Source organism: Cebus imitator, unplaced genomic scaffold, assembly GCF_001604975.1.
Source record: "Cebus imitator isolate Cc_AM_T3 unplaced genomic scaffold, Cebus_imitator-1.0 Scaffold293, whole genome shotgun sequence".
Classification (NCBI taxonomy): domain Eukaryota; kingdom Metazoa; phylum Chordata; class Mammalia; order Primates; family Cebidae; genus Cebus; species Cebus imitator.
The window spans coordinates 2,109,363-2,135,249 of record NW_016107608.1 but is presented as its reverse complement, the minus strand read 5'-3'; the positions used below and the strand labels follow the sequence as shown (position 1 = coordinate 2,135,249).

Genomic DNA, 25,887 nt, shown 5'->3' with positions numbered 1-25,887 from the left:
CTAGTTTTGTCACCCAGGCTGCAGTATAGTGGCTTAATCTTTGCTCACTGCAACTTTCCGGGTTCAAGTGATTCTCCTGCCTCAGCCTCCCAAGTAGCTGGGATTACAGGCACATGCCAACATGCCTGGCTAATTTTTGTATTTTTAGTAGAGACAGAGTTTTGCTGTCTTGATCAGGCTGGTCTCGAACTCCTGACCTTATGTGATCCACCCCCTTGGCCTCCCAAAGTGCTGGGATTATATGTGGGTGCCACCACGGCCGACCCTGGTGCATGAGTTTTAACAGAAGTTTCTGCAATTAGTATTATGTTATCATTAATGCTTCTTCTAGAATCAAAATATCACTTCAGCCACAGCAATACATATGTGTTGAGTAAGCCAAAGGGCCATTATGCTACCACATGATGAAAAAATGAGAAAGCACTTGCCTTGTAGGTAGCTGGAATTATTCTTTCCTCAATCAGCCCTTCCTTCTCCCACATTTATTTTAATGCCTGTTTTAAAGATATTCTGCTGCAATTAGGGGGATGAGAACCTAGTAGAATTACACAATACAATAATGTGATATTTTCTTTATTTAAAATAATTTTACTACTCTCTCAACCAAGTAAATAGCTTAAGGATACACAGTTATGCTTAAAGAAGTCAAAATCATGAAGATCTCAAAAATAAATACCCTCATCTTCAGAAGCAGATTAATGCAGTCCTAAAAGCCATAACTCCTTTTGAGAATCAGTGGAAGATTCAGCAGTTTTTCATCAGGAAGGAAGCAGAAGGGATAAGGATTTGACATGCTTCAAATTGAGGGGAAAAATTACCAGTGTTGTGATAGATGGTTTGAAAAACCCATCAGGTAGGTAACTAGATCTTCTTATAGCCAGTCTGCAGCCATCGGAAACTCTAAGTCCAAAACAAACTTCTTCAAGTTGAAGAAAAGGTAGATAATTAGTAGCATACATTCTGCAGATTCATTTGTATTCCAGAGGAATTATTTCCAATGTCCTTCCAGTCCTGACCCTAGTATAAACTGCCGTTGATAGGAGATGCAGTGACTTGTCTCCCAGGAACTTGAAAGTGAGGGAAATAAGATCGCCTTCAAAAAAATATGCTGTGAAATGATCATATAAATGATCCAAGCAGAGATAGCTACAGTCATCTTACAGCAGTAGCAGGGCTGGGGGCCTGAGTGCGTGTAGCAGACTCAACAGAGGTGAGATTAACCTGACTTACCATGTTAACATATCTGAAGAGTAGAAGAACTAGCTAATCAGAAAGTAGAAGCCTCACAAAAGCAGCATCCAGACACATATGGTGACAGTACCGTCCTATCATGCTCTCAAGAGTGCTAGTGGTAATCTGTAACCTTTCAGACCTTCAGTGTCCTGTTGGCATGAAGAAGGCTGACCCTATGGCAGGATGGATGGGTCAGGATGTTTCAGCCTGATGTTATTAAGATTCAAGTCATTTAAATTCCCTGATCCCACGCTCATGAAGCAACCTCCTGATTATTATCTGATTCTGCATGTAGACTTAATTACAGGAAAGAGAATACACTGGTCATAAGGACTTGGATATTTTTGAACACCATAACAGTTATTTCATATTGTGGATGAACAGACAGGCAGTTGGCCACAATATATCTCCCCACATAGCTGCTATCTCCAAGGGGAGAATCTGCTGCTTATGTGCTGGGTCTCAGAGAAAACATAATGACCATAGCAGGTAATTGAACTGTTGCTTTCTGTGTGCCTGGGACTGTCTAAATGCCTTACATGTACTAATTCATTTAATTTTATGACAATCTTATGAAGTCAATAATCAGGCTGATTTTACAGATGGAGAAAACTCAAACAGAAGCTAAGTAACTTGCCCAAGATCATCTCAATCTGTTGGGAAGGAAATTTGAGCCCAGAGTCCAGGTACGAGAATTGGGCCGATGACCACCATTCTGTACTGTCTTTCCATTTGTTTCAGGGCACGGTCTTTATTACTCAGACTTCAAATTAAAAAAATGAAAAACTATGAAAACTACAATGTTTTTAAAAATGTCCCTGCCGTATGACCTAATGTGATTTGAACTAACTAGGTGGCAAAACTGTACTGGAACTGATGTGAGAGTATTATTTATAGTTTTCCATCATTCCAGTTGCTGAGAATAATCATGTTTGCTGTAGAAATATTAAAATGTATGATTAAATGGTGCTGCCTAATATTCTGCTGTGCGTATTGTTGTAATATACATGCACTATATTACCTTTATACAATCCTAAAGATTGTTTTGTTAATATATACTTTATTGCACTTTAGGTTCTGGGGTACATGTGCAAAACATGCAGAATTGTTGCATAGGTACATACATGGCAATGTGGTTTGCTGCCTCCATTCCCCCGGTACCTATATCTGGCATTTTTCCCCATGTTATCCCTCGTCAACTCCCTACCCCCGCTGTCCCTCTCCTATTACCCCTCCAACAGATCCCACTGTGTGATGCTCCCCTCCCTGTGTCCACGTGTACTCATTGTTCAACACCCACCTATGAGTGAGAACATGCAGTGTTTGATTTTCTGTTCTTATGTCAGTTTGCTGAGAATGATGATTTCCAGATTCATCCATGTCCCTACAAAGGACATAAACTCATCGTTTTTTATGGCTGCCTAGTATTCCATGGTGTATATGTGCCACATTTTCCTTGTCCAGTCTATCATCGATGGGCATTTGGGTTGGTTCCAGGTCTTTGCTATTGTAAACAGTGCTGCAATGAACATACATGTGCATGTGTCTTTATAATTGAATGATTTATAATTTATGGGGTATATACCCAGTAATGGGATTGCTGGGTCGAATGGAATTTCTATTTCTAGATCCTTGAGGAATTGCCACACTGTCTTCCACAATGGTTGAACTAATTTATACTCCCAACGACAGTGTAAAAGTGTTCCTATTTCTCCACATCCTCTCCAGCATCTGTTGTCTACAGATTTTTAATGATCGCTATTCTAACTGGCATGAGATGGTATATCAATTTGGTTTTGATTTGCATTTCTTTAATGACCAGTGATGATGAACATTTTTTCATATATTTGTTGGCCTCATATATGTCTTCTTTTGAAAAGTGTCTGTTCATGTCCTTCACCCACTTTTGAATGGGTTTGTCTTTTTTTCTTGTAAATCTGTTTTAGTTATTTGTAGATTCTGGATATTAGCCCTTTGTCAGATGGGTAGATTGCAAAAATTTTATCCCATTCTTTTGGTTGCCAGCTCACACTGATGATTGTTTCTTTTGCTGTGCAGAAGCTCTGGAGTTTAATTAGATCCCATTTGCCTATTTTGGCTTTTGTTGCCAATGCTTTTGGTGTTTTAGTCATGAAGTCCTTGCCTGTGCCTATGTCCTGAATGGTATTGCCTAGGTTTTCTTCTAGGGTTTTTATGGTGTTAGGTCTTATGTTTAAGTCATTAATCCATCTGAAGTTAATTCTAGTGTAATGTGTCAGGAAGGAGTCCAGTTTCTGCTTTCTGCACATGGCTAGCCAGTTTTCCCAACACAATTTACTAAACAGGGAATCCTCTCCCCATTGCTTGTTTTTGTCAGGTTTGTCAAAGATCAGATGGTTATAGATGTGCGGCGTTGCCTCCAATGCCTCTGTTCTGTTCTGCTGGTTTATATCTCTGTTTTTGTACCAGTACCATGCTGTTTTGATTACTGTAGCCTTGTAGTATAGTTTGAAGTCAGGTAGCATGATGCCTCCAGCTTTGTTCTTTTTGCTTAGAATTGACTTGTCTATGCAGGCTCTCTTTTGGCTCCATATGAAGTTTAAGGTGTTTTTTTTTCCAGTTCTGTGAAGAGGTCACAGGTAGCTTTATGGGGATAGCATTGAATCTTTAAATTACTTTGGGTAGTATGGCCATTTTCGCAATATTGATTCTTCCTAGCCATGAACATGGAATGTTTCTCCATCTGTTTGTGTCCTCTCTTATTTCCTTGAGAAGTGGTTTGTAGTTCTCCTTGAAGAGGTCCTTTACATCCTTTGTTAGTTGTATTCCTAGGTATTTTATTCTCTTTATAGCAATTGTGAATGGCACTTCGTTCTTGATTTGGCTCTCTTTAAGTCTGTTATTTGTGTATAGGAATGCTTGTGATTTCTGCACATTGATGTTGTCTCCTGAAACTTTGCTGAAGTTACTTATCAGTTGCAGGAGATTTTGGGCTGAGACAATGGGGTCTTCTAAATATACAATCATGTCATCTGCAAATAGAGACAATTTGACTTCCTCCTTTCCTAATTGAACATCCTTTATTTCTTTTTCTTGCCTGATTGCTCTGGCTAGAACTTCCAATACTATATTGAATAGGATTGGTGAGAGAGGGCATCCTTGTCTAGTGCCACATTTCAAAGGGAATGCTCCCAGTTTTTGCCTATTCAATATGATATTAGCTGTGGGTTTCTCATAAATAGCTGTTATTATTTTGAGATACATTCTATTGATACCTAGTTTATTGAGGGTTTTTAGCATAAAGGGCTGTTGAATTTTGTTGAAGGCCTTCTCTGCATCTATTGAGATAATCATGTGTTTTTTGTCTTTGGTTCTGTTTATGTGATGAATTACGTTTATAGATTTGCATATGTTAAACCAGCCTTACATCCCTAGAATGAAGCCTACTTGATCATCACGGATAAGCTTTTTGATGTGCTTTTGCAATTGGTTTGTTAGTATTTTATTGAAGATTTTTGCATCTATGTTCATCATGGATATTGGCCTAAAGGTTTCTTTTCTTGTGGAGTGTCTGCCGGGTTTTGGTATCAGAATGATGTTGGTCTTATAAAATGATTTGGGAAGGATTTCCTCTTTTTGAATTGCTTGGAATAATTTCAGAAGGAGTAGAACCAGCTCTTCTTTGTATGTCTGGTAGATTTCAGCTGTGAACCCATCTGGACTTGTACTTGTTTTGGTTGGTAGGCTATTAATTGCTGCCTCAACTTCAGCCCTTGTTATTGGTCTATTCAGGGTTTCAACTTCTTCCTGGTTTAGGCTTGGGAGGGTGCAAGTGTCCAGGAATTTATCCATTTCTTCCAGGTTTCCTGGTTTATGTGATTAGAGTTGTTTGTAGTAATCTCAGATGGTAGTTTCTATTTCTGTGGGATCTGTGGTTATATCCCTTTTATCATTTCTTATTGCATCTATTTGATTACTCTCTCTTTTCTTATTAATCTGGCTAGTGGTCTGTCTATTTTGTTGATCTTTTCAAAAAACCAACTCCTGGATTTATTGATTTTTTTGAAAGGTTTTTTTGTGTCTCTATCTCCTTCAGTTCTGCTCTGATCGTTGTCATTTCTTGTCTTCTGCTAGCTTTTGAGTTTTTTTGATCTTGTACCTCTTCCTCTTTCAATTTTGATGATAGCGTGTTGATTTTAGATCTTTCCTTGCTTCTCATGTGGGCATTTATTGCTATATATTTTCCTCTAGAGACTGCTTTAAATGTGTCCCAGAGATTCTGGTACACTGTATCCTCATTCTCATTGGTTTTGAAGAATGTCTTTATTTCTGTCTTCATTTCCTTGTTTATCCAGTCAACATTCAAGAGCCAGTTGTTCAATTTCCATGAAGTTGTGCGGTTCTTAGTTTCTTAATCCTGAGTTCTAATTTGATTGCACTGTAGTCAGAGGGATGGTTTGTTACAATTTCCATTCTTTTGCATTTGCTGAGGAGTGATTTACTTCTAACTATGTGGTCAGTTTTAGAGTAGGTGTGATGTGGTGCTGAGAAGAATGCATATTCTGTAGATTTGGGGTGGACAGTTCTGTAAATGTCTATTAGGTTTGCTTGGTCCAGATCTGAGTTCAAGTCCTGGATATGCTTGTTAATTTTCTGTCTTGTTGATCTGTCTAATATCGACAGTGGAGTATTGAAGTCTCCCACTATTATTGCGTGGGAGTCTAAGTCTCTTTTAGGCCATTAAGAACTTGCTTTATTTATCTGGGTGCTCTTGTATTGGGTGTGTATATATTTAGGATCATTAGCTCTTCTTGTTGCATTGACCCTTTTACTATAATTTAATGCCCTCCTTTGTCTCTTTTGATCTTTGTTGGTTTAAAGTCTATTTTATCAGAAACTAGGATTGCAACTCCTGCTTTTGTTTGCTCACCATTTGCTCGGTAAATCTTCCTCCATCCCTTTATTTTGAGCCTATGTGTGTCCTTGCATGTGAGATGGGTTTCCTGGATATAGCACACCAATGAGTTTTGACTTTTTATCCAATTTGCCAGTTTGTGTCTTTTGCTTGGGGCATTTAGCCCATTTACATTTAAAGTTAATATTGTTATATGTGAATTTGATCCTGCCATGTTGATGCTAGCTGGTTTACCCATTAGTTGACACAGTTTCTGCATTGCATTGATGCTCTTTACCATTTGGTACATTTTTGGAGTGGCTGGTACTGGTTGTTCCTTTCTATATTTAATGCTTCTTTCAGGAGCTCTTGTAAGGCAGGCCTGGTGGTGATGAAATCTCTGAGCAACTGCTTGTTCATAAAGTGTTTTATTTCTCCTTCACTTATGAAGCTTTGTTTGGCTGGATATGAAATTCTAGGTTGAAATTTATTTTCTTTAAGTATGTTGAATATTGGCCCCCACTCTCTTCTGGCTTGTAGGGTTTCTGCTGAGAGATACACTGTGAGTCTGATGGGCTTCCCTTTGTGGGTAACCCAACCTTTCTCTCTTGCTTCCCTTAGCATTTTTTCCTTCATTTCAACCCTGGTGAATATGATGATTATGTGCCTTAGGGTTGCTCTTCTTGAGAAATATCTTTGTGATGTTCTCCGTATTTCCTGGACTTGAATATTGGCCTGCCTTGCTAGATTGGGGAAGTTCTACTGGATAAAATCCTGAAGAGTGTTTTCCAGCTTGGATTCATTCTCTCCGTCACATTCAGATACACCTATCAAACGTAGATTAGGTCTTTTCACATAATCCTATATTTCTTGGAGGCTTTGTTCATTTCTTTTCACCCTTTTTTCTCTAATCTTGCCTTTTCATTAAGTTGATCTTCAATCTCTGATATCCTTTCTTCTGCTTGGTCGATTTGGCTATTGAAACTTGTGTGTGCTTCATGAAGTTCTCGTGTTGTGTTTTTCAGCTCCGTCAATCATTTATATTCTTCTCTATGCTGTTTATTCTCGTTAACATTTTGTCAAACCTTTTTTCAAGATTCTTAGTTTCTTTGCATTGGGTTAGAACATGTTCTCTTAGCTCAGATAAGTTTGTTATTACCCATTTTCTGAAGCCTGTTTCTGTCAATTCATCAGACTCATTCTCCATCCAGCTTTGTTCCCTTGCTGGTGATGAGTTGTGATCCCTTGCAGGAGGAGAGGCATTCTGATTTTGCATGTTTTCATCCTTTTTGTGCTGATTTCTTCCCATCTTTGTGGATTTATCTACCTGTGGTCTTTGTACTTGGTGACTTTCAGATGGGGTCTCTGAGTGGATGTCCTTTTTGTTGATGATGAAGTTATTTCTTTCTGTTTCTTAGTTTTCCTTCTAACTGTCTGGCCACTCTGCCATAGGACTGCTATAGGACTGCTGAGGTCCACTCCAGGCCCTGCTTGCCTGGGGATCACCTGTGGTGGATGCAGAACAGTAAGGGTTGCTGCCAGTTTCTTCTTCTGTTATCTTTGTCCCAGAAGGATACCCACCAGATGTCAGCCTGAGCTCTCCTTTATGAGGTGTCTCTTTGGATATATGGGAGTCAGGGAGCTGCTTGAGGAGACAGTTTGTCCCTTACAGGAGTGCAAGTGCTGAGCGGGGAACTCCGTTGTTCCTTTCAGAGCTGCAGGGCAGGTATGTTTATGTCTGCTGCAGCAGAATTCATAACCACCTTTTTTTCCCAGGTGCTCTGTCCTGGGAAGGTGGGGCTTTAGTTATAAGTTCCTGTCATTCTGCTGCCTTTTTTCCGAAATGCCCTACTCAGCGAGAAGGTAGCCTAGTCACAGTCTGCTAGCAGAGACATTGCTGAGCTGCCATGGGCTCTGCCCAGCTGCTGTGTGAACTTCCTTGAGGCTTTATTTATAGAGGTATAGTTAGAACTGCCTTGATAATGGTGGTCTGCCTCAGTAATGGTGTACTATCTCTGTAATGGCGGATTGCCTCAGTAATGGTGGACTGCCTCGGTAATGGCAGATGGCCTTGGTAGTGGTGGACTGCCTTGGTAATGGCGGATGCCCTTCCCCCTACAGAGCTGGACCTGGACTGTCCCAGGTCCAGCTGTGCTTGCCGTGAAGCTCTCAATCCAGAGCATTTAAGATTGCTGGTCTTTGTGGGGGTGAAACCCACCAAGCCAGATCACCTGGCTCCCTGTTTTAGCCCTCTGTTTTTCAGTTGAATAGGCAACTCTGTTTCCCAGGCATTCCAGGTGCCAGCTGAAATGGCTGCCCAGATTCTGTCAGTTTTTGTGTGGAGACTCACTGCGCTGGCTGTTTCAGCCTGCTGGAAACTTGTGGTGCTTTTCCACCCAGGAATCTCCTGGTGTGTGGGCCATAAAAACTTGTTTGGAAATGTGGTGATCACTCGCCCTCTGCGTTCTTGGTGGGAACTGCACTCCAGAGCTGTTCCTATTCCTAGATAGATCTTGGATCCATCTCCTCTACAATCCTAAAGATGTTGAATTCCAAATCATATCTGGTCCAATGAGAGACCATAGACTGGTGGTTGTACCTGAAAAACTTGGTATTCTGGTTTTCAATACTGGGCCTACAAGCTTGGTCATACACATGTGAGGAAGAACCTCTCTTGCTGTGCTGACAAAATTAGGTTTTACATGAGCCTGAAAGGCTGGTACTTAAGCTACCCAGGCAGTCAATACCCCTTGGGGAGGCCTGTGAAAACTCGCCATCCAATGTGCCATCCAGATGATTGGATTGGCCATGAGCACCAGTGAGACTTTTTCCTATTGAAATTGCTCCCCCAGTATTCAGATGGTCTCTCCTATAGGAGATTGAAGTCTCTTTTATTGGAGCTGGTGACCTGTGAAGACCACATATTGCAGGATATACAAGAAGTTAAATGGGAGGCCAATGTAGCCATGTGCACATTATAGGGCTATTAGGTTTACTTATGCATTCACAAAAGTAATTCCACAAATGGGTCAGGCGTGGTGGCTCATGCTTGTAATCCCAGCACTTTGGGAGGCCAAGGCGAGTGGATCACCTGAGGTCAGGAGTTCAAGAGCAGCCATACCAACATGGTGAAACCCGGTCTCAACTAAAAATACAAAAGATTAGCTGGGTGTGGTGGTGGGTGCCTGTACTCCCAGTTACTCAGGAGGCTGAGGCAGGAGAATCATTTGAACCAGGAGGCAGAGGTTGCAGTGAGCCCAGATCATGCCATTGCACCCCAACCTGGGCAACAAGCAAGACTCCATCTCAAAAAAAAAAAAAAATTACGTAAATCTTGATGAAGACCAGGAATAAAACATGGACCCATTCTTAAACTGCTCACATTTTAGTTCCTATAGTGAGACAGAGCTAAGTTTAAATCTTGCTCTGTCATGCATTAGCTATGGGACTTTGGACAACTTAACCTTTCTGTGTCTGCATTTCTTTATCAATAAAATGAGGATAATAATAGTACATATCCCATGGGGATGTTGTGGGGACTTAAACCAATAAAGCACATAAAGTACTTCATGAAGTGTAAAAGCCCATAGTAAACTTAATAAATAGTAGCTATCATTATAATAATTTTGGTTAAAGATAGTCAACCAGTTGAAAGTCTACACACATTATCAAGAATTGAGAGAGAGACAGAAGTAATTGATTTTGCACAGGAGAGCCTAGGCAGGCTTCAATGAGGCATCAAGGAGCAGTCTTGAAAAATGAGCAGAATTTCAATATAGAGCTAAGAGAAAAATGCTTTAGGGGAAAGAAATGAATTTAGTATCTAGCATATTGACTTTGAGATCTTTACTGACAGCTGAAAAATTTTTCTGAATTTATTAGAAAGATTGAAGCTAGAATTGGTTGATTACTATTAAATCAATAATACCAAGATCTAAAACCACAAGAATAGGCTAGAATGTCAGGGAAAAAAATTGTAGACTGAGAACAGACAGGGTTGGGGAACATGGAGATTTAAAAGACTAATAGAAGGGGTGTCTTTGAAGGCAGAAAAATAACAGAGACGTAGGAAAAGAGCAGGTGTAGAGAAAACTGACTTGTTCAAACAGGTATTTAAATAGAGCCTAAATCCCAGTGGAGAACAGTGAAAGTCATTCAAATTTAACTTGATCAGCAATACAGTGCAATGTGCAGTCCTCAGAGTCATGAGCTACCTGGATTCAAATCCTCCCTTTCACTCTTTCTAGCTGTGTAAACCTTAAAAAGATATTTTTCCTCTGAAATCACAATATTCCATGCATTTACAATTAAAATAGTGGTCTTTTTCCAGTAAGACTATTGAGCTTAGAATGGACTAATGTATATAAAGCACTTAGGAAATTGGATAAAGACACATACATGTGTACATCTGGGAAAATATAAATTGGTCAATGCAAACTTGATACCAGAGAAAATAAGAGAACAATCATCAAATTACTTTCCATCACTCAGAGGAGCCCTAGATATTGTATAACAATTCAAGTTAGATTTATGAACAAATAATGTCAAAGTTAGACCAATTTCACTTTCTTTCTTTGAAGAATATTAGACTACAGGGGTAAGAGAAAAGTAAAAGATTGAATAGAGCTGAACTAGCTCAGTTTTCTGTCTATCTCCATGACATTTCTATGGCTAGGCTGCAAGAAACTGTTCAGCCCAGCATGTCCCCATTGGAGTGTTAGAAAGTTATTGAGTGTTCCATGAAGCAAATAAGTTTGAGTAACATTGGGTAAATAGGTTACTTTATTGCAGGACTTCTTAAATGTTTCTATTATAGTGATGTAATATAAATAGCTAAGTGTCAGTATAGTGCACAGCATTTTCCAGGCTTATCTGGCCATAGAGTGCTTTTATGGATCATAGAACACAGTCGGAGAAGGAGAGGGGTAGATATGGTATTATCTTTGCTGAAGTTATGGTTACTACATAGTGAATATTAGGTTTTCAGCATCTATATGTAGAAAAATATCATGTGTTATTCTGTACGTGTCAGAATTTAAAGAGTTATTTAATACTTTTATTCATGAGCTGGACAATTGGGAATCAGGAGAATCACAATTAAGCACAAAGTTAGATGGAATTGCTATTACTTGGAAGACAGAAATAAAATTCAAAGGACATCCAAAATAGAATTATATCAAAAAAGAATGAAGATCAAAAATGTGAAGAAGAAAAGTGTCTTTTCTATAAAAATAAGCTTTGTAGAAAAAAGAAATAAAAAAAATTTGATATACATGCTCATGGCTTTAAAAGTCCAAGAAAACACACTGGGTCTTGAATAAAAGCACAATGCATAAAAATATCACAAAAGTTATTTTGCCTCTGTCAAGTTTATTGTCACAAACAGCATAGGGAAATGTGGTGTGTCTCAGACTGGGGTGGCTATATTTTAGAGTGTTGGCCTTCTGCACACTTCTGCTTGGCTTTACATGTTTCATACAATAGTGGTCTTGAACTGCTCTAGAATGTAAGACCTCCAAAGCCAAATGACTCCCAGCAAGGTCCCATCTAGGGTACCCCTGAGTGGTGGGCTACGTGTCTTGGGTGAGAATCTTGTCATTCCCTGATTTAATAAAGGCCTCCTAGTTCTTTTGTTAAAACTTGTGAATGTGAGCAGAAACTGATCATCCTATTTGGGAAGTATCCTGGTTGCTTGAGATTCTGCTAAATCTAGAGATTATCCAGGTTGAGTAGCATTTATAGGTCCCTGAAGAGTTGATTTTGAGGGACCAGAAGTTGTCGCTTTTGTGTTCTTATGTTAGGCGATGATATATCCTACTTATGCTTCATAGATAACTGACTTGTAATGTACCAACTAGAGTCATGTGACTTTGTGTGTACCTGTATGCATATGTGTAAGCAAAAGCCGATATGAAGTGAGAATCATAAAATTACTGAAGGTCCTGTGCTTGGCTGGAAGTACCACACTAATGAAGTAAAGGACTTCCAGGCAGGCAACCAGGTAAAGGACATAAAAATGTTATCACATAAGAGGTGGAGTTAATAATGGTTAATCTGGGGAAGAAATAAAGCCAGCGTTGATATACTTTTACTACTTATAAAGAAAAAAAAAGGGGGTTGATAAGAAATAACTTTTATACCAGTTAAAACTGTCCAACAATGGACCAGACTGTCTTCTGTAAAAAAATCTAAAAATAAATTATTTTTGGATGCATATTTTGTGACAGGTGTTAGGCTAAACACATTACATGTGTAAGCTTAGTCAACTGTCTAAAAATCCACATGAGGTAATAACTGTTATATTCCCATAATAGAGATGGGAACCAGTGTTGGAGAGGTTAGCTTACTTTTTCAAGGTCACATAGCTAGTAAATGAAGAAACTGGGATTCCACCCTGGAATCTGTGCACTAAACTACTAAATTGCTTATGGAATTCCACCCTCAGATGCCTTAATGCACAGTCTGAGGTGTCAGAGATTTAGTCAGAGGGGTTATTCCCATTGCAAGACTTCTCCACTGCAGATAGTTTCTAAAACTCTTCAGCTAATTCCTGACATACTGATTTTTGGAATATTGAATTGAACCCCTTTGGACACTGGGTCCATCCATCACCTGCCCATTTTAACAGCAATGAGAAAAGATGTCCAAAAAGTCTAGAGAAAGCCAGTAAAAACTAAGGGACAGATGGACAATTGGACCTACAAGGAAAACTGAAAGATGTTTCATTCCTTTGCCCAGAAAGTGACTTGGTGATTTTCAATATGCAAAGGATTAGGGATCTATAAGTCATTTTCACGATGAATATAACAAAAAATCAATTTCATTGAGAAAGTCTGGATGAAACAAGAAAGCTTTCCAGTGAAAATGTCTTGAAATAACAACTTTGAAGTGCAGATATGGGTAGAAGAACAGGGTCATGTTAGAAAAGAAGCTGATGCCTTCAAGAGCAGGTCTCCCCTGCTGCCTCACCAGTGGCCTTGGCAAGTTGACCTGCCCTGAAGACCGCCCAGAATGCCAGGAAGTGTTTGTGAACTTCATTCTCTTCCAGCCTTTTCCACTAAAGGAGGAGCAGACACTAAAAAGGAAATCTGAGCCATTTTAGGAAAGCATTAAACTACATTTGACGACTGTGGTCATAGGAGTGATTAAGTAGCCAGCCACGGAGTTTTGCAACAAATAACCTGCAAGATCCCTTCCAAATTCTTGAGTCTACGGCCCTCAACAACTGAGGAAAGGCCACAGAGTCTCCATTAATAAAATCGCCTTGACACATCAACATTTCTGCTCAACAGAGCTATAATGTATTAATTTTAGGAGCAAGAAGTCAGTTTTTTTCTTTAACACTGAAAGCAACTGAATACCCTTACAAAGAAGGATTTTTTAAACTTTTGAAGGATTTCTTTCTGCTTCATAGAAATTTTATCATAATTTCATGCCCCTGTACTTCATGGCTTGTTACTTGGTCCATTACTCTTAGGTTTAACCTGATAAGGCCCCGGTTCCTGTGATATTAGTTCTTAGGTTTGGTTTCTCACAGCTGCTGCTTTGAAGTGCCTGATAACATTCTTACCCCTCTAAGAAACCGGTGGGTTTTCAAGTTCTCATTCTCTTGTGCTCTCTGTCCTACTGCTTCTATTAGTTCTCACTGAATGGGGACATTCTAATCTCCCCCTTTTCGCTACTGTTTAAAGAGGGCAAACCTTGGGCTGTTGCAGGTAGTCAATTGGTCCATCCACAGAACTGGGCAAATTATTCAGGAAATAATCACATTTCTCTCTGAGCATGTCAGAGCCTGTTTTCCTCTGGGGAATCAGGATTTCAATGGGGGAGCACACATGGTTTCTATAAACACAGATAATGCTTGCACGCTTTCACAAGCATACAAAAACCTTTTTTCTTAATGTGGTCCCCACAGGCCTACAGTCATGCTCTTTATCCAAAGGGAGCCTCTACACACAGGATCCAAAGCAGGTATGTTTCAATTGCTGGAGTTTGGAAACAGCCAAGCTTATCACCAGGCAAAATTAGGGCCTAGCTGAAATTGTAGACGGAAACATCTTCCAGACAAAGCATCTCTCAGGATATCCAGTATGGGCAGTAGGGCTGTAAACATTCAAATAATTTCCGTAAATTGTTTATGGCTAAAATTAAATTAGGGTTGAGGGTTTTCAAGGCCTTTGATATTTCAATTGAAAATTAATTTGGGGGAGGAAAAAAATCACCTCCTGTCTCATCCACTTAGAAAAAATTCCTTCTGTGATGTCAAGTATAATTTCCCAACACACTTGATGTGAATGTCAGATGACTAAATTTTACAGATGATCAGAGTGCTGAAAGATGTCTACAAGAGGTAAGATGGGGACTAAAACTTTAGCAGCACTTCAAAGAAGAATGAGACAACTTAACAGTTAAGAGGAGTAACATCACAACTGTAAGCAAAATTGAGAGGAACTAACACCTCATTGTGCATAGAATATGCTGTTACCAAGAAAAGTTACTCACAGGTATTTGCAGTGCCTTTGGGGATGGGGAGATAGGAGCCTGGACTCCAAGGTCGGCCCTGATAATTCTTCTTGCATTTCCCACAGTCTGGGCCCGTAGTGTTGTGCTCACATTCACATGTCAGTTTGCTGTTGTCATACACACACACAGTGGCATGAAGATTACACTTGCACCTGGGCAGAGGAGAGACAAAGAGTTCATTGTCAGATGAGTTGGTCTTGGTGACCACAGAGGCTTCCCTGATCTGTCTCCAAGGGTTGTGCCTTTCAAACTGTACAGTGCTTTAGTGCTACACAGAGGCATTTAGTAAGAGATAGATTTGCAGGCCCAGCCCTCAGAATCTTCTCAAAGAGAGCCGTTTGCAGAGGGCAGATTTGTTATGATGCCCTCCGTCCTCACACAGCACTTTGAGAAAGCCGAATAGCAGTCAGGTCAGCAGAGGCCTGAAGCTCCCCCAAGATAACTGTGCTCCAGAATCAAGGGGGCTCTCAACAGATTCCAAAATACTATCATTCAGGAAAAGGTCTTTTTGTGATATTAACAAATCTATGACAATTTCATCTGGGTTTCATTTGGGTTTAAAGAACAATGTTATCTTTTTTTAAAATTGTTAAGACAATTCTTATTTGCTTAAAAAGGAAGATAACCATTAAAATAATTTGCTATTTAGACTTATTCTTAGAAACCCAAGAAATTATAATCAAGTGTTCTCATTCTGCACTCTAAAATGACATTTCCTCAGATCAGAAGAAGTTTTCTACCATGGCTGCTAACAGACCAGAGGGGAGGTGTGACAGGAATCCTCAGACATCCCACTCAGAGAAAATTGGGGAATCACAAAGGGCTCTCAGAAACAGGCCAAATGACTCTGAAAAAAAAAAAAAAAAACCCTTCATGTGGCAGGGTTTTGAAATCATTAGCTAAGGCCTGGCCTTTGCTGCCTATGAATAAAGCCATGATATATGAGAGGCAACAATGGAATATGCAATTTCCACAAAAATACATCTTAATGCCCGAAGTCTTTGACTATAAAATTGCTAACTTGATATTTGTTGAGGCAGCAGGATATAAACTATCACACCGAGCACGAACCATCTCCTCTGGAAAGGTAAAACCTACGTTGACAGAATGGCCACAACCAGAGGTCAGAATAATGTATGTGGGAAGAGACAGTCCACACATAGGAGAGAACCTGGGCACCCAGGCTAGGGGGTAGAGAACCGAGATAGGTCAGAGTCAGAACCAGAGAGAGAGAGAGAGACAGAGAGAGAGAGAGAGAGAGAGAGAGTGTGTGTGTGTGTGTGTGTGTGTGTGAACAAACCTGGCCTCTTTCAGAAACTAGGACAAAAATGTAGAAACTCAAGTTTCATTAAGACAAAGACATATTATGGTATTTTACTTTTTTTCTCTTGGGCCAAATTACATGAACTGGGAAAGAGAACAGAATGTTCTTTCTTAGGTAGGAAAACAAAACTCTTTAGCAACAATGTCGGTTTCTCTAACGTCTGCACAGCAATGGTCAAGTTTTTCTTTAGTGCATCCAGAATCTGGAACACTGACCCATACTTATGACAAGGAAAATAAAGGAATGGTTAAGACTATTACTGAAAGCAAGATGGAGTCCTAAAGCAACCACCATCTACTCACACCTGTCTAGGAAGACCAAGCTGCAGCTTCCTCAGGGGTCTATTACAATGTATATCTGTTCTCTGTGTACTTACAAATTATAATCAGCTTGTTCAACTTAAACACATAAATGTCACCTTTGAAAATGATCATTTGTATATTCTTTAGAAAGGTAAGATAAAAAAGAATTCAGTTAAACAGGTGATGTTTAATTATGAACTAGGTCCTATAACAATCTCCTATATTATATGCAGGGAATTACTTGTGCTAGGTTGCTTATTAAAGGATCTTTCTCCTTCCAACATTAATACCTTTATTTATGGGTGTGTTTATATATACGGAGGATGTTTAAAATCTAAGTGATAGAAGCACCAGCTTATACTGATTTAGCACCATATCTAGTGTTAAAAATTCCAAATGAGGAAATTGAACAATGTGATCCCAAAGAATATGCTGGTTTCATGCGTGAAGACCAAGAATGCAAGGAGTAATTGTAAATTGGATTATATATCTTGTAACTGTTAATACTTTCATACTTGTAGTCACTCTGAGTTACAGGCAATTTCCATTCTAAAGACATTATATTAGCTGAGAAGATATTCTTTGAATACTAAAGGAGTTAAAAGGAGAATAGATGAATGTTTAGTCTTATTTTTTTCTCAGATTTCTTCCAATTAATGGCTCATTCTCAGCTGTCCAAAAGCTTATTAATCATTCAAGGCTCAACTTAATTCAAAACCTTTCTCTGAAATCCATCCTGACCACCGTACTTACCCTGAGAGCTATTCTTCTGATTTCTTTAAATGTATCTGTGTGCTTGGATTGGTTGTTACTAAAGGTTCTTTGTACTTTTAAATTTTCTCACTCATTGCACGAGTCTCTCCGATCTTCAGGTGAGGAAATGCCTATTCTGCATCTGGTCATCTCCCCAGCCACCTCCTGAGTCCTCTCCCCTCCCGTCTTGAGTGTCCTATACTTGCCGTCTCCTTTCTCCCATCTCCCACTCACTCCGTCTTTGCACATGGCCACAGCCTCCCTTGCCAAATCACCCACGACCGCCCTGTTGAAAATCCAATGGATACGTTTCCTTGCCTTTTTCGTTTTCTCATGGGCATTGACTCTTCAGCTTGTTCACTATACATGCTGTTCCCGGGTTCTGGCCCGGCACAGCCAGTACACTCTCCCTGGGCACTCTTATCAAGTTGTCCCTTCGATTTTCGTTTGCAGTCCTTAACTTCCTTTGTGTCACAGATGTTTTAAAGTAAATTCCCATCATCTTCCCGACCCCAAATAAACATACTTAAAGGAAGCCCAAAGTGTGAAAACATTTTAGGAGATTCAGAGATTCTCTGTTACCCACGGGGATGCATAGAGCCTCTCTTTCTGTTACACCACATGAAGAATATCTAATCGAAATGCTAGTAAGTCTGGAATCTGTGTCTCCATCTCAGATCTCTCTCCCAGCCTTCACACGTATTCATCAAAATGCCTCCTGGACAAACCTAACTCAATATGTCTTTGGGTTTTGGCTTTCCACCACACCTATTCTTCCTTCTGTGCTTTCTCAGTAAATTGTACCATCTTCCACCCAGTTCGCCAAGAATGATGTATCCCTCTCCCTTTCCCACCCCATCTAATCTGGCATTACTCAGTCTCTCACCAAGTCCTGAGATTCCTCTTTGATATGGTTTAAATATTTTGTCCCCTCCAAATCTCATGTTGAAATGTGATCTCCAGTGTTAGAGAGGGACCTGGTGGGAGCTGTTGGGATCATTCTCTCATGAATGGCTTGGTGCCCTCATTGTGGTAATGAATGAGTTCTTGCTCCATGAACTCTTACAAGATCTAGAATGTGGCACCTACCCCCTATTCTTATTCCTGCTCTCGCCATGTGACACGCTTGCTTCCCCTTCGCCTTCCACCATGAGTGGAAGCCTCCTGAGGTCCTCACCAGAAACTAAGCAGATGCAGGTGTCATGCTTCTTGTACACAGCCTACAGAACTGTGAGCCAAAATAAACCTCTTTTCTTTATAAATTACCAAGTCTCAGTTATTCCTTTATAGCAATGCAAATGGACTAATACACTCTTCCTTGAGTTGCTTTAAAATACATACAGTTCGGGCAACAATCACTTCCTTAGCTGTGATTATCATCTTTGATCTGGTTTATTGCAACACCTTCTAAACAGAATTTTGTGCTCCAGGTACACCCCTCTCTAACCCAATCTCAACACAATAGTCAAAATATTTTTTTTACACAAATATATTTTGGGTCACTTCTGGAACAGATCTGTAAGATTTCCCATTATTTTCAGGATAGAGTCTAAGCTCTGTAACATGTACTGCAAGTTCTTTTTTGCAATTTATCTCTTGCTCCTTTTCCAGTTTTATCTGTATCACTCCTAACTCTACACTTAGTTCTTCAAACTTTGCCTTCAGATCCTCTTAGAAGCTGTTTCTTCTGCCTACAGCATTCTACTCTCCTATTCCTACCTCTTTGATCTGGATAATTCTTCCCTTCAGATATTAACTTATATATGTCAGTGCCTGGCTCCTTTTAGGTATTCAAAAAATATCTGCTGATCAACTATCTGAATGTTTCTCTGGTCCACCAGGATGCCTTTCCTGTGTGCTCCTATGACATAGGGCAAGGCTAGCTGCATAATAAAGTCCATACTATCCCTGCTATAGACTGTAGGCTGTATTTTAATTGCTTATTCTGTCATCCTCACTAGAGGAGAAGTTCCTGGGAGGCAGCCGTCATGTCTGCTTTATTTATTGTAACATCCCTAGTGTGTGTTGTGGTGCTTGGCACATAATAAGTGCTTAAAAACTTAGATGATTAAAATAAATGATAATAAACAAGTAAGCTTCCTGAAAGCAAGAATGTCTATACATGTTCTACTGTGTCTAACTTGATAATGGTCTAATTAATGGGAAATTAATAGGCTTTGTACTAAATTAAACACTCCATGATGTGTGTTGAAAACTGTCACATGCCCTCATTGTTGGTTTTCATAACTAATATTACACTGGACAAAAGGAGACTCTATAAAATTTGTGAGATATCACAAACACAGTTTAATTTCACTTACTCTCCAGGGAATTTATCTGATGACTGAAACCCAAAACAAGACCATCTTAAAACAATGTCTGAAAGACCTAGGAAAAGAACACAGCTCAGGGGAGAGGGAAAAAAAAGCATTTGCATAGCAGATAGCATAATTATTCTGGAACGTGCTTCTTTTAGCTTCAATGTGTCATGCAAGGATGGCCACCCTGGTCCAGCTAAAGTTAGGGGAGGGGCATGGCTTGAACACTGGCTAAAACTGTAACTTCACATCTGGTGACCTAGCTCAGCTTTTGGGCTGTCTTTGCTCAGTCACTGTAACAATGGCTGTGCTGGGGCTGAACACTGCAAGTAGGGGCTGAGGCACAGGACACTGCCTGTATTTAGAGATGACTCCCTTTCATTTTCCACAGCTCAGTTTATTCCTCATCAGTACCATTCCAATCAGACGCTAAAACCTGTTATTTAGAGCCCTTGCCAGAGTGGCTCTTCCTCCAACTGGAAAAAAAAAAAAAAAAAAAAAAAAAAAAAAGAAATGGATTTCACATTGCTGGGAAATTGCTGTCAATTCCTGGTGGTGTAACCTCCGGCCTCATGATGGGTAGAAGGCAGACTTCTGTGACATCCCACTTGTCTCTGACAGATTCATTATCCATTCCCATGGCCATCCAGCTCCCACATCTGCTGTTGCTTTAGGCAGGGGAGGAAGCGGGCATGTGGAGACCTAAAACACTCTGCTAATAGTCACATGTCTGATGTTCTGGAGAGCCAGGTCTCTTCACCGATTCTGTTTACACCCCCAGAACTCATACCTAGACATTGCAGATAGAACAAATTGACCTGCATGTTCCTTGAAGATTTATTTGTACGCAGGTGACAAATGGCAGACAATGCCAAAAAGGTGTCACTAAGACAGACTTAAAAAAAAAATAGTGAACTCTAGCCTGTGATGCAAACTTTACAAACACCAGTGTGTTCTCACTTTCAACCAGATCTGCACTTCCTGTATTTTAGTGACCAGCTGTCATGAGTCAATTTAATCTTGCTTATAAAAAGGCTCCAACATTTAGTTCTGTGCCACCTGCCAGTAGGTATGAAAAACCTATACCGTCTGCCTCATTTTTTTTTTTATAACTTAATATATCTATTCTGGGAAGCATGTTATCCGCCAGAATTTCCTGTGAGCTAGAGGTCCATAGAGCTTATTACTAATGTTCCAAATGTAGGTACTGAGACAAAGGAATGCAAAAATGTCCCTTTGTGGAGACAAACAGGAATGCAGGCCTGGCTTGCTGTTGTACACTCAGAGTTTTGGTTACTTTTGTGCCACAGGAGGATTTGCCATGAAGTAGATGAAGTTTAGTTTCGGAGCCCTTTCAGGGCTCTGAGGAGGACCCTAGCAATCTGTGCACATGGTAATATGCTTTGGTATCATTTACTCAAGTAAGATATTTATTAATTTTTATTAATGAGGGTTTTTCCTTAATGAGGCCCCTTGGGTCCCTGCACCCCACAAAGGAAGTAAGTTTTAAGCATTCCAAAGCCTGGATCAGCCTCTGCTTGCACCTCTTCCCTTAGATTAACACTAGCTATACAAATGCTTTAAGAAAATGTGTTATCAGAAATATTGAAGCTTTGTAAATATCTTTTTAAAAGGAGATACATTATACAATGCCTCTCATATTTTCTGTCTCTGCAGCCATTTTGACTTTCTTTTGTTTTTTTTTTGTTTGTTTGTTTGTTTGAGATGGAGTTTTCCTCTTGTTACCCAGGCTGGAGTGCAGTGGCGCAATCTCGGCTCACGGCAACCTCTGCCTCCTGGATTCAAGCAATTCTCCTGCCTCAGCCTCCCAAGTAGCTGGAACCACAGGCGTGCACCACCATGCCCAGTTAATTTTTGCATTTTTAGTAGAGACGGGGTTTCACCATGTTAACCAGGATGGTCTCGATCTCTTGACCTCATGATCTGCCTGCCTCGGCCTCCCAGAGTGCTGGGATTATAGGCGTGAGCCACTGCACCCGGCCCACTTTGACTTTCTTTATATAGACATATGAATTTCAAGTTCCCACATTAACATATTACTTGAAATGGGAGATGTGGAGCAACATAACTTAGAGTTTATGAGTTATAACACTGGGACATTGAAATAGACAGCCTGAGTTCAAATCCCCCTTTGCCACTTACTTACTGTAAGGCCAGGATAAGTAACTTAACAAACACAAAACTAAACAGAGCTATCATTGTCTGAATAATTATAAGCACCTGGCATCGTGCTAAATGCTTTTTGTATGTTTCACGTTATTCATACCCAGGTCACAATAGTCCCATGAGATCTGCACTAATGATTACAGATGATGCGTTTGAACATCGAGGTGTTCAGAATCCCAGCTGGTACAAGGTGGAGCAGGGATTTAGACCACGGGCACCCTGTCTCCAGAACTTTGCTCTTACAATCGCAGAGGGCATTCACTCTTCCTGAGTATGGCTAAAATTCAGCTGCCTTTTCAGTAAACCACGGACAAGAAATGGAGGGGTGTCAAAGGATGCTTGTGAGGCTTGAACCAGAAGATGCACGTAAGCCCTTAAAATAGTATCTGTCAAAAAGTTCTTAACGAATGTTAGTTTCCATTATTATTTCTATAGTTACTATCTCTACTACTATGGACATGGGCTGTCTGATTCGTTCTGTGAGCATTAATTAATGGCATATTCCATGGATAGCACCATGAGAGGTCATATAGGGATTAAAAAAAAAGGCAACATAATCCTAATCCCCAAGAGCATAGAATCTGTTGAGTAGAGAAGATGAAAGAGAATAACTACAGACCATAAACAGAGTAGTACTCTCTGTATCTAACCATGACAATGTAACAAGGTAGCGTAGGGACGCTTAGTTGTCTCTCCAGTGATGATGATGCCTTTGCACCCAACAGTCAGAGGGAAACAGCCTCGACCACTGAAGGTAAGTGGAAAAAAGAGGGCCATCAATAACCAAGGCCCTTCATATACCTGGAACTGTAATAGGTGCTTTATGTACATTACTTCACCTCATCCTCATGATCACTCTAAGAATGAGGTATAATTACCTGTTATTTTCAGATGTGGAAAGTGTGGCTGAGGGCAGTAAAGTAACTTGCTCAAAGAAACACACTGCTGGTAAGTGGCAGCCACAAGTCAAACCCAAAGGCTGGATCTTTCTAGAACATTACTCTGAGATCAGAACTAAGCAAACTGGTGCATATAACAATTAGACCCATGGTTCTAGACAGCACTGTTAACACTTAATACTGTAATGCTGCTAATCAATGTGTGGTCCATGGACCAGCAGCTTCTGTATCACCAGAGCTGTATCACTTGTTAGAAATCTCAGGCCTCCCCCATGCTTACTAAAGCAGAATTTGCAATGTTAACAAGATTTCCTGTGGCTTAGATGCACATTAAGGTTTGAGAAACATTGTAGAGCTCACCAGTATGTCAGAGTTCTGATGAACAGGAAAACTAAAATATGGGTGAGGCTTATGCAAGCTCTCTCCCTTCCACCAGAATTCTGTTGGAAAATTTTTGGTCCAAACTGGATTAGCACTAAGGTTCTGGCTGCACTCACAAACTGGACTGATTATTTTGTTCGGAAATTCTGTCAAATCTACTGATTGGTGCATTCATACCATAATTGAACAGTTTCTATCAAAATGGCTTGCACTTATTGTTTAAAATAGCATTTATGTTCAAAACATATTAGGAATGCTAACAACTGATTTATAAAATGAAAACCCAATTAGAAAATGGGGAAAGAATCTGAATAGATATTTCACTGAAGAAGTATACAAATAGCAATAAGCACATGAAAAAATGCTCAACATCATTCGTCATTAAGGGAGATGCAAATCAAAATGACAATGAGATGCCGATTCATGCTAGGATGGCTATAACAAAAGAAAAATGAAGGATAACACATGCTGCAAGGATGTGGAGAAACAGCAATCTCTATTGGAAGTATAAAATGTTTGTTTACACTTCCAAAGTGGTACAGCCACTTTGGAAAATAGTCTGGCAGTTTCTCAGAAAGATAAAGTTACCATATGAGTCAGAAATTCTACATGTAGGTATTTATCCAAGAGAACTGAAAACATGTCCACATAAACACTTGCACGTAAATGTTACAAGCAACATTATTCATAGTAGTCAAAAAGTGAACACAACCCAATGTCCATCAACTGATTAATAGATAAACAAAATTCAGTACATCCATATAATGGAATATTATTCTGCCATAAAAAGAATGAAGTACTGATACATGCTACAGCATGAGTTAAACTTGGAAACACTGTGCTATGTGAAAAATATTGACACAAAAGGACACGTACTATATAATTTCTGACTGGGAGTGGTGGCTCATGCCTGTAATCCCAGCACTTTGGGAGGCTGAGACAGGAGGATCACTTGAACACAGGAGGCAGAGGCTGCAGTGAGCAGAGATCATGTCATTGAATTCCAGCCTAGGCAACAAGAGCGAAACTCCATCATCTCAAGAAAAAAAAATATATATGTATACACACACACACACACACACACCACACACACACCCATATATATTTGTGTGTATATATAAACATAATATATAAATATATACTACATATATAATATGTATGTATATTATATGTTTGGTTTCCTTCATATGAAATGGCCCAGAATAGGCAAGTCTATGGAGACAGAAAGTAGATTAGTGCATGCCGGGAGATGGGGGGAGGAGCACACAGGGAGTGAGTGTTAATGGATAGGGCTTTCTTTCTGAGTAATAAAACTGTTCTGGAATTAAATAGTGGTGCTGGCTGCATGACATTGAATATACTAAAAACCACTGAATTGTACATTTAAAAAAAAAAAACAAAATTCTTAAAAAATATGGCATTTATCCAAAATACAATAGAAAACAGTGATAAGATTTTAAGCCCTGGAGTCATGTATCCCTGCTGCAGTGGGAAGCTTAGGTAAGTTCCTGAAGTTTAATTTACTTCCTCTGTAAAATGAGGATGATCAGATACCTACCAAAGGGGTTGCTGGGAGCATTAAATGATAAGACACAATGAGGCCAAGATTGCTAATTGATGTATCATCTGTTCCCCCCCTACAACAGCACAGTTTTACCTGGGTACACCATCACCAGTATAAAGACAACACTTCCAACATCTTCCCTATCTAGGTGTGGCCATATGACTATGTTCTGACTAATGGGATATTAGTAGGCGTGGTGTCTGTGACACTCATTCCTCAATTTCTCATTTATTTCCTGGAATACGAACACAGTGTTGAGCCATCTTGGACCACATGGACTACGACGGCGACCAGGGAGTAGGAGCGTGGGGGTGAGGGGACTGAATCCCAGCCTTCAGAGACTTCTACTGTAGTTAGGGAACGTGTGTCAAAGTGGGTATATGGAGCAGAGGCCACCATCCCAGCCGTAGGGCACTGTTAACATGAGTCTGTCTTCACACAACTGATACTGAGCACAGGGCCTGGTATATATTCATCACTTAATACATACGAGCTATTATTATCATCATTTGTGGAATTAAGTACAATATTACAGCAAATGAAATGTCAAATGTGCCTGGCCTGATCCTGATACCAGAGGAAAGAGAAGACTCCAATCTGTTCAGCATTCTATGATTCTGTTCTTTATTAATAAAAACCCAGAGTTTGACAGTAGTTATCACTGGTAAGCAAAAATGTTTTTATAAGATTTATTTTTCCAAACTATGCAATGACCAAAGTTTAATGTGAAATAGATATCTTCTTGTAAAACGGCCACACGTCAACAGACCAACAAAGGGGACAACAACCAAGTTGCACATGAATTCCTGTGTTATAGGAGAATCATACGTGAAAGGCAGCCTCCCTGCAAATCTAGAGGCCAGGTTTTCCATACAGCTGTTGAGCTCATTCTTTCACAAACCTAATGAGTACCGAATATGGCTCCTGGTTGATGGGATTTTCTTGTCTTGAGCTCTGTTCTTGAGAAAATTGTCTTTGATAACTGGCTGGTATAGATTAAAAAGAAAAAACCAACAGAGAAATTGACTGCTATACCATTTTCTCTGGGAGTGCAAAATAAAAACTGAGATTTTTGTCATTTCTTCATGAATATTGGGATCTTATGGTCACATGTATATGACCATATATATATATATATATATATATACACACACACATATACATATATACATACACACACATATATACATACACATACATATATACATACATATATACACACACATACATATATACACGTATATATACACAAATATATAAATATACATATATATTATAAATATTACATATAAATTATATAAATATATATTATGTATATTATAAATATATAAATATATATGTAAAATATATAAATATATGTGTATATATGTATGTGTATATATACAAATTATATATATTTATATCTATATGTATAAATTATGTATATATAATAAAATATATAAATATATGTGTATATATGTGTTTGTGTGTATATACATATACATATGTGTTTATGTGTGTGTGTGTATACACACACACACACACACACAC

General features: G+C 39.4%; 1 protein-coding gene across 9 annotated transcripts in view; it reads right to left on the bottom strand.

The window, feature by feature from the left end:
- The window catches only part of NTNG1 (netrin G1), a 356,160-nt gene that overhangs the window by 77,342 nt on the left and 252,931 nt on the right, over positions 1-25,887 (bottom strand). For all 9 annotated transcript variants that reach the window (XM_017502187.2, XM_037729105.1, XM_017502184.2 and 6 more), the window contains exon 4: positions 14,609-14,781. In XM_017502187.2, coding sequence (XP_017357676.1) covers positions 14,609-14,781 — 173 coding nt within the window. The remainder of the gene's footprint in view (positions 1-14,608; positions 14,782-25,887) is intronic.